The sequence below is a fragment of the Lycium barbarum genome, chromosome 12, assembly GCF_019175385.1.
Source record: "Lycium barbarum isolate Lr01 chromosome 12, ASM1917538v2, whole genome shotgun sequence".
NCBI classification, from domain to species: domain Eukaryota; kingdom Viridiplantae; phylum Streptophyta; class Magnoliopsida; order Solanales; family Solanaceae; genus Lycium; species Lycium barbarum.
In genome coordinates, this window is record NC_083348.1 from 57,065,557 (window position 1) to 57,080,426 (window position 14,870).

The 14,870-nt window shown below is 37.9% G+C and overlaps 1 protein-coding gene across 2 annotated transcripts; it reads right to left on the reverse strand.

Annotated features, from left to right (window-relative positions):
- Positions 1–200: 200 nt before the first annotated feature.
- On the reverse strand, positions 201–13,002 carry LOC132621725 (gamma carbonic anhydrase 1, mitochondrial-like). 2 transcript variants are annotated; one of them, XM_060336094.1, is made up of 5 exons: positions 12,750–13,002; positions 4,695–4,838; positions 1,386–1,511; positions 1,145–1,296; positions 201–735 (listed from the first exon to the last, which is right to left on the reverse strand). In XM_060336094.1, exons 1-5 carry the CDS (start codon positions 12,862–12,864, stop codon positions 466–468), a joined length of 807 nt encoding a protein of 268 aa, XP_060192077.1. In that variant the 5' UTR covers positions 12,865–13,002; the 3' UTR covers positions 201–465. The 2 variants fall into 2 exon arrangements, with proteins under 2 accessions (XP_060192077.1, XP_060192078.1); XM_060336095.1 differs by lacking the exon at positions 12,750–13,002 and adding an exon at positions 5,803–6,433.
- Between the last annotated feature and the right edge of the window lie 1,868 nt (positions 13,003–14,870).

Consider the following 14,870-nt stretch of genomic DNA (forward strand, 5'->3'; position numbering starts at 1 on the left):
TCTAGTACTCCCTTATAGAAATGGTTGAGTTTTTGGTACATGAAGTATCACTCAATTTGTTGCCCAGTAAGAAGTGTATTAGCACAGTGCGAGAAATATAACCACAGGGTACATGACTCCATCGACCAAACCGGACTGCCTGCTAAAGCTTTGGCTTACAAGAAAAATGGAACAATATTTATCCATGATGAAAATGAGACTGGGGAGAAAACTCTGCTGGCTTCAAATTGTTTATTAAAAAAATAACTATCTGCTCTACGGTACAATTTGTGCTTGATCCACAATCAAAGTTTCTGATTAAAGACAGGAAATGCAAGAGCTGCAAACCAGGACAAAATCTTTGTGTTTCAGCCTGACCTTTAATTATTGAAAATGAAACGTAGATATTTTCTTGTTTGTCAGCCCAAAGAAAAAAGAAATTGGCTAACACCAAAAAACTCAAGGCATTATCAACTGAACCACACTTTAAGTGGCCTTTGGTGCCTGGATATTATCAGGCAGGACCAGCTCGGGAGGTGTTTCACGAACAACACCCAGCATAGAATCGTACTCCTCGTCTTTGCGAGCAAATTTCTTCCGCAACGCCTTCTCAAATTCAATCGCGTCAAAGCTTTTTGCATTTTCACCAGCATGAATCTGTGCTAAATTAGAATAGTTGGCAGCTGACTGCGAGATAAAAGCAATTTCTTCTTCTGTGAGCTTCCTCAGAAACCTAGCAGGATTTCCTCCCCAGACCTGCTTATGAAAAAGAGCATCAAAACAGCATTTATTAGCAAGCTAAAGGCAATCAATTGTCTTTCATAGTTTTTCATGCCAAGCAATGGAAATGCACTATGCTGGCAAGGAAGAAAGATGGCAGAGAATATAAAATTAAACTCAGCAAGGATCTACCCGGGAATTTGTTTATATCAGCGTAACATCCTAAGTCATCTAAGCCACAACTTCACAAGTTTATGAATATGAAAAAGAGACCATTTTTTATTAGAAAACTAAGAAACCTATTACATGACATAGCAACTAGCGGAAACGTACAAGAAACAAATCCATCTTTAGGTTAATAACCATGGCAGGAGTCAGATGTGTGTTCTGTGGAATACCTAAGATGAGATTAAATGAATAGCTTAAAACTGAGGTTGCCACATACCTCTCCACAAGGAATCCTTGTATTCTGCCTGACAAGGGCACCAGCAGCAACCATTGCATTTTTCTCCACAACAGCTCCATCAAGCACTGTTGCACCCATACCAACAAATGCCTCATCTTCAACAGTACATCCATGTAAGACAGCACTATGACCTTCAAAGTTCGATTCAAAGTTAAACCACCAAGGTAATTGCAAATATTCACTGCGGGTGTATGTTATTGATTTTCCAAGTAGTTCTCACCTACAGTAACATTTTTGCCAATAGTTGTTGGCAAAACCTTTCCACTTAAATTTGATTTGGCTACATGAACAAGAGAATTGTCCTGGATATTGCTTCCTGCTCCAATACTAATACTGTTCACATCACCTGCATTCACAAGCTTTCACATTGAGCGAGAACAACCAACTAAAGACAAACTCACAATCCACAGATTTCAACAAAAAGCAAAGTCTAATCAATTTAAACAGATCCAAAAACAAAACAAGCCCATGGGACTTGGAATATGTGACAATTAGATGGCCAATCCAAAGATAGACGGGCATTATGGATGTGCAATCCAAAATTAGTTATACAAGAGCAGAAGTAAGCAATAACTACTATGCCTCAGCCACAAGCAAGTTGGGTTCAGCTATATGCCATCACTGATCATAATTCTCCATTTAAACTCCTCTCAAGCCAATAAAAATAAAAATAAAAAGTACAAGAGCAGAAGTTAACTAATACAATATCCGCCACATCTAACTGTTATTCTGAAATGCTCCTATGTCAAGAGGACTTGTCATATTTTAACGAACTGAGAATTGTCAAGATATATTGTTGCTTCTTATAATATTGTCTAACACATAAGGTGCACACAACGCTTCCATTAAAAGAATACTCTACTTAAAAATTAAAACCAATGTTCACTCTACTTAAAAATTAAAACCAATGATCCTTTTCAGGACAATTTGATCTCCCTTCGAATTCGCTCGAAGTAAAAAAGAAATGAAAGAATAAGAAAAGGCCTAACCATCGAGAAAAGAACTTAATTGTACCTCCAGATTCCTAAAGAAGGCCTTGTTAACTTACCTATCACGCATATAAAGAGATGTTCACCTCAATCCCGCTATCAGCTGTCTTAAAAATAAAGAACCTCAACCGAGACATATATTAGGGCTAACGGGATATGAGAGTATTTTGCTGAATCTTCACTAGATTGAGATAGTGCTTTGACAGATGAAACCGCATGGGTCACAGATCGTTTGAGAACTTTGAGAATTGGAAAAACACCCCACCGCCGTGATGGAACGCTGAGATAGAGGTGGGTCAAGCATAAAACACAAAAGGAGTTTCTGTGTCGTTGAAGTTGACAGGTAATGAAACCAGCAATTTGTTCAACTTTGGAAAATGGTCGGGATGGAGGATAAGAGAAGAATTGGAAGAAAATATCAAGCAACTTGTTGATGATACCAGGTCACTCGCAAAAGCAGAGAAGCCTTTGATCAAATAGAGTGACGGGAACTTCCGTCAAAGTGAAGGAATACAACGGCTGGGACAAGTAATATGTTATCATAGGTAAAAAAAGTTTTCTCAGCAATGATATGTTTTGGTAGTTGATGACTAAAGATGCTATTCCATTCATTTTGAGGTGGACTCAGTGGCAATTTCAGAGAGATGTGTTGTTTCTAGAGGTGCTCTGCTTTGGGACAACAACAAAATGGAACATTGGGAGACGCGTGGCGTAAAGATGGTTAGAATGTAAATTCAAACCTGATACATTACGCCCCCTGCAAGAGCATTAAAAGAGTCGCCCTAAGAGCAAGATTGTTCTTTCACAACAAAGAAATTCCAATTGAGCTTAACTCACATCTTGAAAAAAGATGCCCAAGCCCAACACTTTGAAGGCCACTCCCACATATCATTGAATAAATGGATAAAACAGTGCTGTGCTAGTCTGCCACTGCATTTGAGCATACGAAGCTGGCCTATTAAGCGGTAGTGGCATTTCATGATGCCCAGCAAAATCCAAAATCAATTGTAAGGAGGGGTAGCATCTACAAAGGCTGAGAGAGTTGAATGAATATACAACGGTAAACAAGGCAGCGAAAATGGCGGAGATGACATAACACTCTTGATTAGAGAAAAAGGGGGAGAAGAGGCTGTCAACCGGTTACTAGTTACTCAAGACATCAGGTTTAAATTGACAACTAAAGATTGTCCCAATTTCTTCTTCTCCGTTTTTCTTCTTTTGACGGATAACAATACACCGCAATGATTTTTGTCACAGAAAAGGAACATGAGGTTCTTGATGAGGCAAAACAGAAGGAGAATCAGTGAAGGCACCTCTGATTTGGGGCATTAACATAGACAAGTAACATTCTAGTGAAAAGGAAATCTATTGATTTTGAAGAGGATACTCTGGAAGGTGGGGAAGATGCTCTTCAATAAAGGAGTCAACAGTGAACAAGAGTCGGACAGCCAATATGGTCATGATAATGAAACAGAAGCAACAAAGCATAATGGGTAAAAATATGATGATGGATAACAGACAACTGATAATGAAGTGCAAGTAGTTGATGAAAATGTACTACCAAACATACTGGAAGTGGAATAAGAAACTAATGGGATAATTTCAGATTGGGAATAGCAGAAACTTTGGAATTCAAAAATATTTAAGGTGTCTTGGTCAAACGAGAAAAAACCAAAGAAACTCAAGGTTGAAGGGGTTAGCAAAAAGATGGCAAACCAAGTAATAAAGGAAATTTTCTCAATAGGAAACAGGAAAGCAACAAATAAGGGTGCAGACTTAGAAGGTGATGCAGCTTCAATAACAATATAAGAGCTATTGAGATAGCAGGTTTGTTTATTGTTTCGTTTTTGTTTGTAAGGTGGTGGATTGGATCTTGATTGATGTAGTAAGGGTGACTGGTTGAGGGTCAAAGTTAGTATTCTGGTCTCACTGGATGTATACCGGTTGCATTCACTGGATGCTTTTCTAATAAATCATTCCCTCATAAAAAGACTAAAATCACTATCAGAACTTCCAGTTAGAGAAAGAACCGGATTAACGATGAGTTAAGAGGAATACCAATCTCTTGTGAGTTGAGCCTAGTACAGTGATGAAATAACACCTGCTAAAGTGAGCACTGGTGCAGACAAATGTTTGCTTCAACTAAAAAGCTTGAGAACCTCATGACGCAGCTTTATTCTCAATAACACATTCTTAGTGCAATATCAATAAAATTAATTCTAAATTGTCAAAAATGAAGCTCTATTCCAAATGTCTACCCTCTGTCATAAATTAAAGAAACATTTAAGCTTTTCATCAGACAAGATGGGATTTTGGCTCACTGTCTCACCCCTACTTCAATATCTCCAGGATAAATACAATGTTAAAAATCTTTATGTTTCAGAATCAATAGGTGTGATTTAAATGCATCTCAGGGAGAACGAACATAAAGAAGGTTTCTACCCAATGCAACAGCAGCATTGTCCAGGCAATTAAATTTACAAGAATATTTTTAAGCACATATGCCGATATACTACCATATTATGAGAAGCAGAACATACCTCGCAGAACACATCCATACCAAATAGAAGCATTATGTCCAACGTGAACATCACCAATTAGAGATGCACTAGGGGCCACAAAAGCATCTTTAGCAACCATTGGCACTTTGTCAAACAAGTTCATAAGAGTTCTATGCCTTGACACTGGAACAAGGAGGTAGAAATAGAATATGTCAAAAGATGCAGGAATGTAGATTATGTGCCACATTGACAAGCAAATATTCAAACTAAAAATGAAAAACAAATACTTTGACCAAAAGGGAAACAATATTGTAGTAAAGGAAATAATTCTTAGGAGTATTGCATTTATAAAGCAAAAACAGATTACAATTAAGAAATGGGATGGCAAAACTTGTTGATTGTATAATAACAAAAACCATCTACAAGGAAAAAAAATGCTCCCAGGCACTCTTCCCAAGGTGCCCTTCTAGGGATCCCATCTGGGTCTCTAGAATCCCAGCCCCGGTGGCCTACTACCATCGGATTTTTCATCTCTCTCTCTCATTCTCTCTCTTCTCTTTTCTTCTTCCCTTTCTTCTCTCAGCTTCTTCAGCAGATCATTCATGGAGAATAGGTTGTATTTCAGGTCGGGGGGGGGGGGGGGGGGGGGGGATCTTATGATATCACGGAGACAATTTCTCGTACAGAAACATGGTTTGACTGGGTGGAGACGTCGAGACTGTCGCTCCGAAGAATGGTGCTTAGCAAGGGAGGGTTACTCTGGTTATGCAGCAGGCTCAAGGAAGCCTCTGATAACAGAGGAAAGAGCTTTAAATCTGAGATGTCGAGACTTTTCGACCCATATTTATTGTTCTCAAAAGTTCAATAAATATGGATGGTTTGTTTCTGTTATTACTGCGAAGGGACCGGCCAGAACAGTGATTATTCTACCAGAAAATGCATTCAATGAGGGTTGGGGAAGTTTGGCCATTAAGGTGGAAAATTCCATTAAGAGAAAGTCAGACATTCATGGTGCATTTATTACAACAAGGGTGGTAGCTACAAATACATTCAAGGGGGGAGGAAATTACAAAGAAGCGTTACATAAAAGTAAATGGAATCAGAAAGAGGCAGAAGTACTGAAAAAAGATCAGATGCTGATGACAACCTCGAGCCTGGAAGACAATGATCTCCTTCAAATATGCCTTGTTGGTAGATTCTGTGGAGGAGAAGAGGTTCCAACTCGAAATGATGTTAGGAGGTGGGCACAGCAAACCTGGAAGAATACTCCTAACACTCAAGTGTATGACATGAATGGATTCCAATTCCTCTTTGAATTTCAGTCAAGGCAGGCAGCGGAGCATGTTTCATGGGGGAGTGAAGACGTCAGGGAATCATCTTGAAACTGGACTGGTGGTCCCCGACTAAGGGGGCTTTCCCTGATCAAACAATTTTTGATTGGTTCTGGATAAGGGTGTTAGGGCTTCCCTTACACCTCTGGAACAAAAAGGTCATGAAGAAAATCGGGGATGATTGTGGAGGTTGGTTGGAGAACGAGGAAGAAACAGAACTCAAAAACCATTTGAGATGGGCGAGAATCAAAGTACGAGGGCCAAGGGAGAATATTCCTTCAAAGATAGAGATCACAGATGGTGATCTGATTTACACTTTGCCAATATGGTGTGAATCGCCGGTGACCTTCAGATCATTGAAGGAGGAGAAGATCTCTAATCGAGGTGGCAGTGATGTGGTAGCAGAAATTGCAGAAGACAGGGTTAGTTTGCATCGAAAAGGAAAGGAAAAAGAAGGAGAGGGCATATCAGCTTTTGAAATAAACATGGAAAGGGAAAATCTGTCTGGGGCAAGTCTGCATCGAAAAGGAAAGGAAAAAGAAGGAGAGGGCATATCAGCTTTTGAAATAAACATGGAAAGGGAAAATCTGTCTGAGGTAAGTCAATAAAGGCAAATGGGGTCCCACTTGATTTAATAGGAGTAGAAGCCTTTTCTATTGGGCCTGGACAGTTGATTCTAGAGGAAGCCCAACTCTTATTAGAGAACTCAAGCCATATGGGTTTTCTCTCTAGGAAGCCCACTGGGTTCACAGAACCCTTTACAAAGTTCATTAATCTAGAATTGGGGAAAACAAAAAAAGCCTACGAACATTCTATCATCGATGGGGACGTGGAATTTTGCATGCGGATGGCTGAAAACTCTAAAAGTTCACCAAGACAAGATGAAGACAGATAGCAATTCGAAAATAACTCAGAATCATATGACCCAGTTTCACGCGAGATAAATAACTTCGAGGAAGTAGGCAGTGAAGGGGAAGACAATGATATGGAATTTCTGGAGGATCAATTGGTGGTCTATGATGATCCCAAACCTCTTTCAGTGGACGATAGCATAGCAAAGGACGTCTTTGAGTCACAGGCCACACTGAAGTTTCATCTCAATCTCATAAAACTAAGTCACTTATTTGGAGTCATTACCAGGGGGCATGAAAAAGAGTTCTACTCTTTAATTATGAAACTGGAGCAGAGCAGACCAAGGGAGAATCAGCAAGCAAAAGATGACTCATCCACCAACCACAGCAACACAGTTCCAAAGGAATTAAGGAACTTAATTTTCAACATGAAGTTCAAGGATGGTGAGCCAAGAATTAGAGGGAGAAGCCTAACCTTGGTGGAACAATGAGGGTAAAATTAGTGTCATGGAATGTGAGGGGTCTAAACGACGAAAGAAAACGGGGACTAGTTAGAGATCAAATTAATCAATGGGGGGCAGATATCTATGTTTTAGTAGAAACTAAGTTGGAGGGAAATGTTAGCAACTTGATACAAAATATCTGGAGTAATAGGTGGGTGGGAAAGGTGCATCTGGAGGCAGTAGGTACTAGTGGAGGGATCCTAATTTTATGGGATAAAAGGGTTTGGAAAGGGGAGTTAGTTGAGATTGGAGAACAAAGCATCACTTGCAAGTTAACTGGTCAGAACCAGGATCTAACATGGTTTTTGACTGCTGTGTATGCTAAATGCAAGAGAATGGAGAGGAGGGATCTTTGGTGTGAATTGGGTGCTATGAGAAGTCTTAGTGAAGGGCCTTGGGTAGTGTGTGGTGATTTTAATGTCATCAGATATCCTTCAGAAAGATCAAATTGTTCCAGAATCAATGGTGCTATGTCTGAATTCTCTGAATGTATTGAGGAGTTGGAGCTCATAGATCCTCCTTTATTTGGAGGTTCTTCCACATGGAGGAGGGGGGAGAACCACAAAACTGCATCTAGGATTGACAGAGTCATGTATTCCTCTCAATAGGAGGAGCTTTTTACCCTGATCAAACAGTCCACTCTGCCAAAATTGGGTTCTGATCACAACCCAGTTCATCTGACTTGTGGAGACATGAATTTCAAGAAATCATATTTCAAATTTGAAAACTGGTGGACGGGGGTTGAAGGATTCAAAGAGAGGGTGAAACTTTGGTGGCTATCTTTCTCAGTCACTGGCTCACCAGGTTATGTTTTGGCTGAAAAGTTAAAACTTTTAAAAGGGAAATTGAAGGAATGGAGCAAGAACAATAGGAGCAACTGGAAAAAACAAAAGGAAGAGATTCTTGATCAACTGGCCAAATGGGAGACCATCCAGGACCAAAGAAGATTGATAGATGATGAACTATTGCAAAAGACTAATCTTGCTATGAACTATGAGGAAGTGGCCAGAAATGAAGAGATAGAATGGAGACAAAGATCCAGAATACAGTGGCTGAAGCAGGGGGATAAAAATACTAAATATTTCCACAGGATAGCAACATCACATAAGAGGTTTAACTCCATAGACATGCTGAATGTGGAAGGGAGCAATATCACTGATCGTCTGATCCTAATGCTATCAAGGGAGCAATTCAAAGTTTCTACCAAAACTTATACAAGGAGACAGAATTGTGGAGGCCAAAACTACAACTAGAAGGGGCTTGTATTAATGAAGAGGAGCAGGAAGAGTTACAAAAACAAATTGAGGAGGAGGAGACTTTGGAAAGCATTAAACTTTGTGCTATGGAGAAGGCACCAGGGCCTGATGGATTTCCTATGTCTTTCTACCTCTCTTTCTGGGAATTATTGAAAGAAGATATAAAGTGTGTTGTCCAGGAGTTCTATGCTAACCAAAGAACTGAGAAAAGCTTCAATGCAACTTTTGTGGCTCTCATCCCCAAGAAAGCAGGTGCTTCTGAGTTGAAAGACTTCAGACCAATAAGTCTAATCACAGGCATATATAAGGTGATAGCAAAAATACTTGCTGAAAGGTTGAAAAAGGTGGTGGATAAGTTGGTCAACAAGCATCAAATGGCATTTATAAAAGGGAGACAGATAATGGATGCCACATTTATTGCAAGTGAATGTGTGGATTCAAGACTGAAAGGTGCTGAACCAGGTCTAATGTGCAAGCTAGACATTGAAAAGGCATATGATCATGTAAACTGGAAGTTCTTACTGAATACTTTAAAACAAATGGGTTTTGGAGAAAGATGGCTCGGGTGGATTAAATTTTGCATCAGCACTGTTAGATTTTCTGTTTTGGAGAATGGTGAACCAGTGGGCTTCTTTCCCTCAGAAAGGGGACTTAGACAGGGTGACCCCCTCTCCCCCTTCCTGTTTATCTTGGCAATGGAAGGTTTTGATAGCTTGATGAGGATAGCAATCCAAAACAGATGGATTAAAGGCTTTCAGATGGGGGGAAACAGTGATCGAGTCAAAGAAATTTGTCATCTGCTTTATGCAGATGACACTGTTATTTTTTGTGAACCTCAGGAGGAACAAATAAGATTCATCAAAATAATCTTACTGTTCTTTGAAGCTTCTTCAGGTTTGAAAGTGAATTGGAGGAAAAACAATTTGTTCCCAATTAAGGAGGTAGCTAATATTCAGAGTTTGGCAGATATTCTGGGATGTAAAGTGGATAATATGCCTACAGTCTATTTGGGCATGCCATGAGGTAATAAACACAAGGATACAAAGATATGGGATAGCATTGTGGAGAAGACAGAAAGGAGATTGGCAAGATGGAAGGCTCAATACTTGTCTTTAGGGGGTAGACATATCCTTATAAATTCAGTGTTAGATTCCCTTCCTACTTATGTAATGTCACTATTTCCAATACCTTCTGAAGTTTTGAAGAAATTGGACAAATTAAGGAGGGATTTCCTTTGGCATGGTTGCAAAGAGATTAAAGGTTATAATCTGGTTAAATGGGAGATTACCTTGAAAAGCAGAGACAGTGGAGGCATGGGCATCAGAGATTTGAGAAAGCAGAATAATAGTTTATTGATGAAATGGCTTTGGAGATATAATGAAGAGGGGCAAGCTCTATGGAAGGATGTTATCAAATGCAAATATGGTACATACAATCCTTGGTGCAGTAATGTCAGCATTGATACTTATAGGGTTGGGGTCTGGAGAACTATCAGAAACTTATGGCCAAAGCTTGAAGGCAATTTATATATAAAAGTGGGAGATGGTAAGAGAACAAAATTCTGGGGAGATGCTTGGAATGATCAGACCCCTCTGAGAGATTCCTTTCCAGATATGTTCATTCTTTGCAACAATCCAGAGGCTAATGTCAGTGATTGTTGGACACCACAGGGTTGGAATTTATCTTTTAGGAGACTACTAAATGATTGGGAAGTGGAGAGAGTGGCCAAATTGCTAGAAGAAATAGGGATGTTTCCTGGCACCAACAATGCACCTGACTCATTGAGATGGAAACATAGTGAAGACGGGGCTTTCACTGTTAGCAGGGCTTACAAAATGGAAAGCAACCAGCAAAACAACAGACGCAAAAGCTTGTGGAGAAAGGTTTGGAGAAACTTAGCACCAACCAAAGTAAAATGCTTTACATGGTTGGTTGCTAGGAGGGCTTGCTTGACACATGAAGTTCTGAAGAAAAAAGGAATGATTGTAGTATCTTGGTGTTCATTATGTGGGAAAACAGAAGAGACCAACAACCATTTATTTTTGCATTGCAGCTTCACAACACAAATTTGGGCCATCTTTCTTAGTCTCACAGAAACAAAGTGGACCATGCCGGAACATACTGCAGATCTGCTAAGTTGTTGGATTAGAAGAGGGGGGAAGTAAGAGTCAGAAGGCATGGTGGAGGATAATCCCACACTGCATATGGTGGACAGTGTGGAAAGAAAGGAATAGTAGAAATTTTGAAGATAGGTCCAATTCCATTCAGAAGGTTAAGTGGAATTGTATTGTATCTTTTTATTTCTGGTGTAAAGAAAAAGATATAGAGGAGACAGAACAGTTGGTAGAATTATTAGCATCTCTGTAAGTATTTCTCTCTTTGTTTTTCTTTTAAAGGTCCCCAGCATCTCCATAATGCTGAAGAATACCAATTGCCATTTTCCAAAAACAAAAAAACTTGTTGATTGTGAGCATATGAGTTCAAATATGAGCCACCCAGCAAAATATCATTTGTCACCAGGCTCTTTAGAAAAAGCAGGAATGAATGCTCAAGATTACAGCCAAAGGTGCCAAGCCATTAGCTTCTTTTCTATTTGACAAAAGAAATATGTATATACAAGAATAATTTCGCCAGTTAGCCTGAGTGACTTGTGCAATAAAGTAGCAGTGTGTGGAAGTCTACAACAACAACACTAACAACATACCCAGTGTAATCCCACAAGTGGGATCTGGGGAGGGTAGGATGTACGCAGACCTTACCCTACCTTTGTGGGGTGGAAACTAACAGTGTTAAATTACGGAAAATCCAAATAATGCAGTTTGGAGAATATACCAACAATAACGAGCCAGTTAATCATAGACATATGGGGGATAGATGTCAGAACAAGTTTGCCGCAAGTACTCGCATTCTGTCAGTAGTCTTCAGAGTCATTATTAAAAGGATAAATATATCTATCTAGATATATAACGGATAAGAAAAATTATCAACTTCACACCTTTTCTTCTCCAGAATTAAAACAAATCCAGCATCATAGAATTATCATCCGTCTCTTTAACAGTAAAATTGTCCCAATGAGGACTTAGAAAGTAGAATTGCAGATTTTGGATAATTGAACTCCTGTTTTTCAACAAAATCCACCTACGACATTGATCTCACAGCGAACGGAGTTGAGCGAACAATTTTTCTTTTGAAATTTAGTAGACCAATCACACTGCAACATTTAGGTTGCCCTCAATGACCAAGATCACAATGGTTCTAGGATTTGACTTTCTTTTTAGCTATTTAAAATGCATGGACACTGTTATATGTCAATAATACCAGTAAGTCTTATTAGATTAAACACGTATTAGAACGTGAGACTAATTTACTCCTTGTCGTTGTACAAGCAACTCCTAACACAGAAAAGTAGTCATATTCTATGTCAGTATAACGACATTTTGTCTCGAAAAAAAAAGAATCTCCATGGTTCATTCGTTACCAAAATTATTCACCTAGTCAGGAAACAAAGTTACACTAGTGAAAATCAAAAAATGAGATCCGCCTTTCAGTTTTCCGACGGCATTCATAACCTCAAGAGATATAAGTGGAAAGGTAAACAGATTGAAGCTTTCTCCAGCTGAATAAAACCTCAAAGTAACTAGCTTCTTTGATTTAATCTCGCCTTCAAAAGTAAATCATATGCCAACAGAACTACTAATAGATTCAGTATTTAAACAACACTCAGTTACGTATACTATCGGAAACAACCTGTCTACCGCACAAAGGTAGGGTTAAGGTCTGCGTACATCCTACCCTCCCCAGACCCCACTTTGTGGGATTACACTAGGTATGTTGTTGTTGTTACTCAGTTACGAATGCCAATCAATCAATCAACTACACCTCAATAAAAAACTAGCTCTATGAATCTCTGTAACCATTTCACTCCATTTTTAAAATCAGTAAACCATTTCACTCAATTCTATACTGGCGCATTTTATATAGTGGTAAGTAATTTGACTTTTCAGACAAACTAGGGAATTCTATAATTAAGTAATGTGAGAAAGAATTAATTAACAGATATCTATGCCATAGTATTTGTTTCTGTTGATAATCGAAGCTAATTCTAAAACCACAAATTTCAAAAATAAAAGGTGCATATCGAGAGTAGACATACGGTGTTCATGGAAGTAATAGTTGCCTTGGAGGCGGCAGCCCAAGCGATCCATAGCTTGACCCGTTTCTCGGATCCAAAACCCGACTGTGTATATTGCTTTCCCCACTGTACCCATCTTCTATCTTCTTTGATTTGATGATTACAGAGACTTGAATATGTGATTCTTCAGTTTAATTTAGCGAAAATGTGGTTACCACAGACAAACAAAATGAAGTGAGTTAAATCGGACGAGTCTACCCACTTACCTTTTTCATTTTTAAAAGAGTTAATTCCCAAACTTACAACTCAACTATCATTTTTTTCGAATTTCGCACTTCAACTATGAGTTTTTTTTTTTTTTTATCATCTATATATTAAAATATAATTGATTGGCCTAATCATCTTTGAGGTGTAATTTAATCCATAAATGATGATAGCTCGGATAGTAAAAAAAGAGAACAACTAACAATTTGGAGTGCAAAACTCGCAAAAAAAAATGATAGTTTTTTACCATAACTCTTTTAAAAATAATCTTTATATACGAAGTGAAGGTCCGCAAAATACTTATTTGTATACCATTTTTACATCTACCAAACAATTTAGTATTAATACTTAAAATATAATGTATGAATAAATATTGTTTAATCATTGCTTAAGTGATAAATCTGTCAATGAAAGACACATGTCTTGTATTTATTGGTTTGTTGTAGAAACCATGTATAAATAATTTGTTTGCCACTATTTTTATTCTTATTAGAAAAAGAAAAAAAAAATTAAAAGAAAAAAGAAGTTAATAATAGTACCGCATTAAGCTTTAGTATATATATTTATTGTCTTATAATCTATGATGATATTTGATTGAATATGAACTTCAAGATATTAAAATTTGATCTATATATCATATCACTGATATATTATATAAAATAATAAAAAAATAACGGTTGAAGACTTTGTTTGACAATCAGCCAACACAACAACATTTAACATTTGGACAAATTAATGAGTTTGAATTTTTAAAGGTTATGAAATTTTTATAGAAATAGAATAGTGTTAAATAATACCCGCGAGGATGGCTCAATTGGTTGAGCACGGGGCTTTCATAATGGAGGTCTCAGGTTCGAAACCCCTGCCTACAACAGTAGGGGATTTGCCTTCTGGGTCGAGGTTGTCGCACTGTTGATTCCATGTCATCAAAAAAAAAAAAAAGAGGTTATAATTTGAAATGTAACAAAATGAAGAAAAAAAATTTATGAAGATCGAGATAAAAGAGGTAATACTTTTATTACATTAATCATATACTTTTGTAAAGTAGTCCAATAACAAGAAAAATCCGATAGTGTGATGCTCCCTGTATATCAAAGTTGTCCTAATCAGGTGCCAATTTGGACATGATTTTTTCCCTTCAGAATAGAAAAAAGATTGAAAAAGTTGTTTGATTAGTCATCTAACTCTTTTGGATGTTTTAAAATAGTGCCTTGTTCAAAACATTACCATCTGTTGCATCTTACATCCTTTAACTATGGAATCAGGTTCATTTACTGACTACTAAACTTTAACTGGTGAGCCTTGATTAGGCAGTTTGTACACTACTAATAATGGCTTTTTATGACATTATCTCATAGTAACTCTTTTCCATGGCTGATTTTGATAGGGAAATGTACTTACCACTTACTAGGCCTATTCAGGAATGAAGTTTTCATTTGCCCTCATATATGAATCTCATTACAACTTATTGCAACTTCAAGCTTTTCAACAGAAGAATTGAGTTATTTATCAGTTGAACTTTTTTTTACATATATGGAGTTGCTATGGATTATCATAGTTAGCCATACCAGAGTTTTACATCTTCTAGTTACTTTAGCGTTTTTTCTTTTTTTGTAATGGTGGTGTTTGGATATGTCTGCGCAGATTACTTCACCGAGTACATGCTACCTCTCACCGGCACAAGTACCGAGCAACTTAGTTCCCCCAAAATTTATGCAGATAAAATAGAAAATCGCCTAGCATTAATCTAGCATTTGTTTTGATTTTTACTTGCTTAAAAGTGGATTTGGAGGAGCTTAAAAATACCTAAGCATATGAATTTGCTCAGCTGTGGCTTTATATTGCCTACCAATACCATTGTACTTCCTATTGTTATGA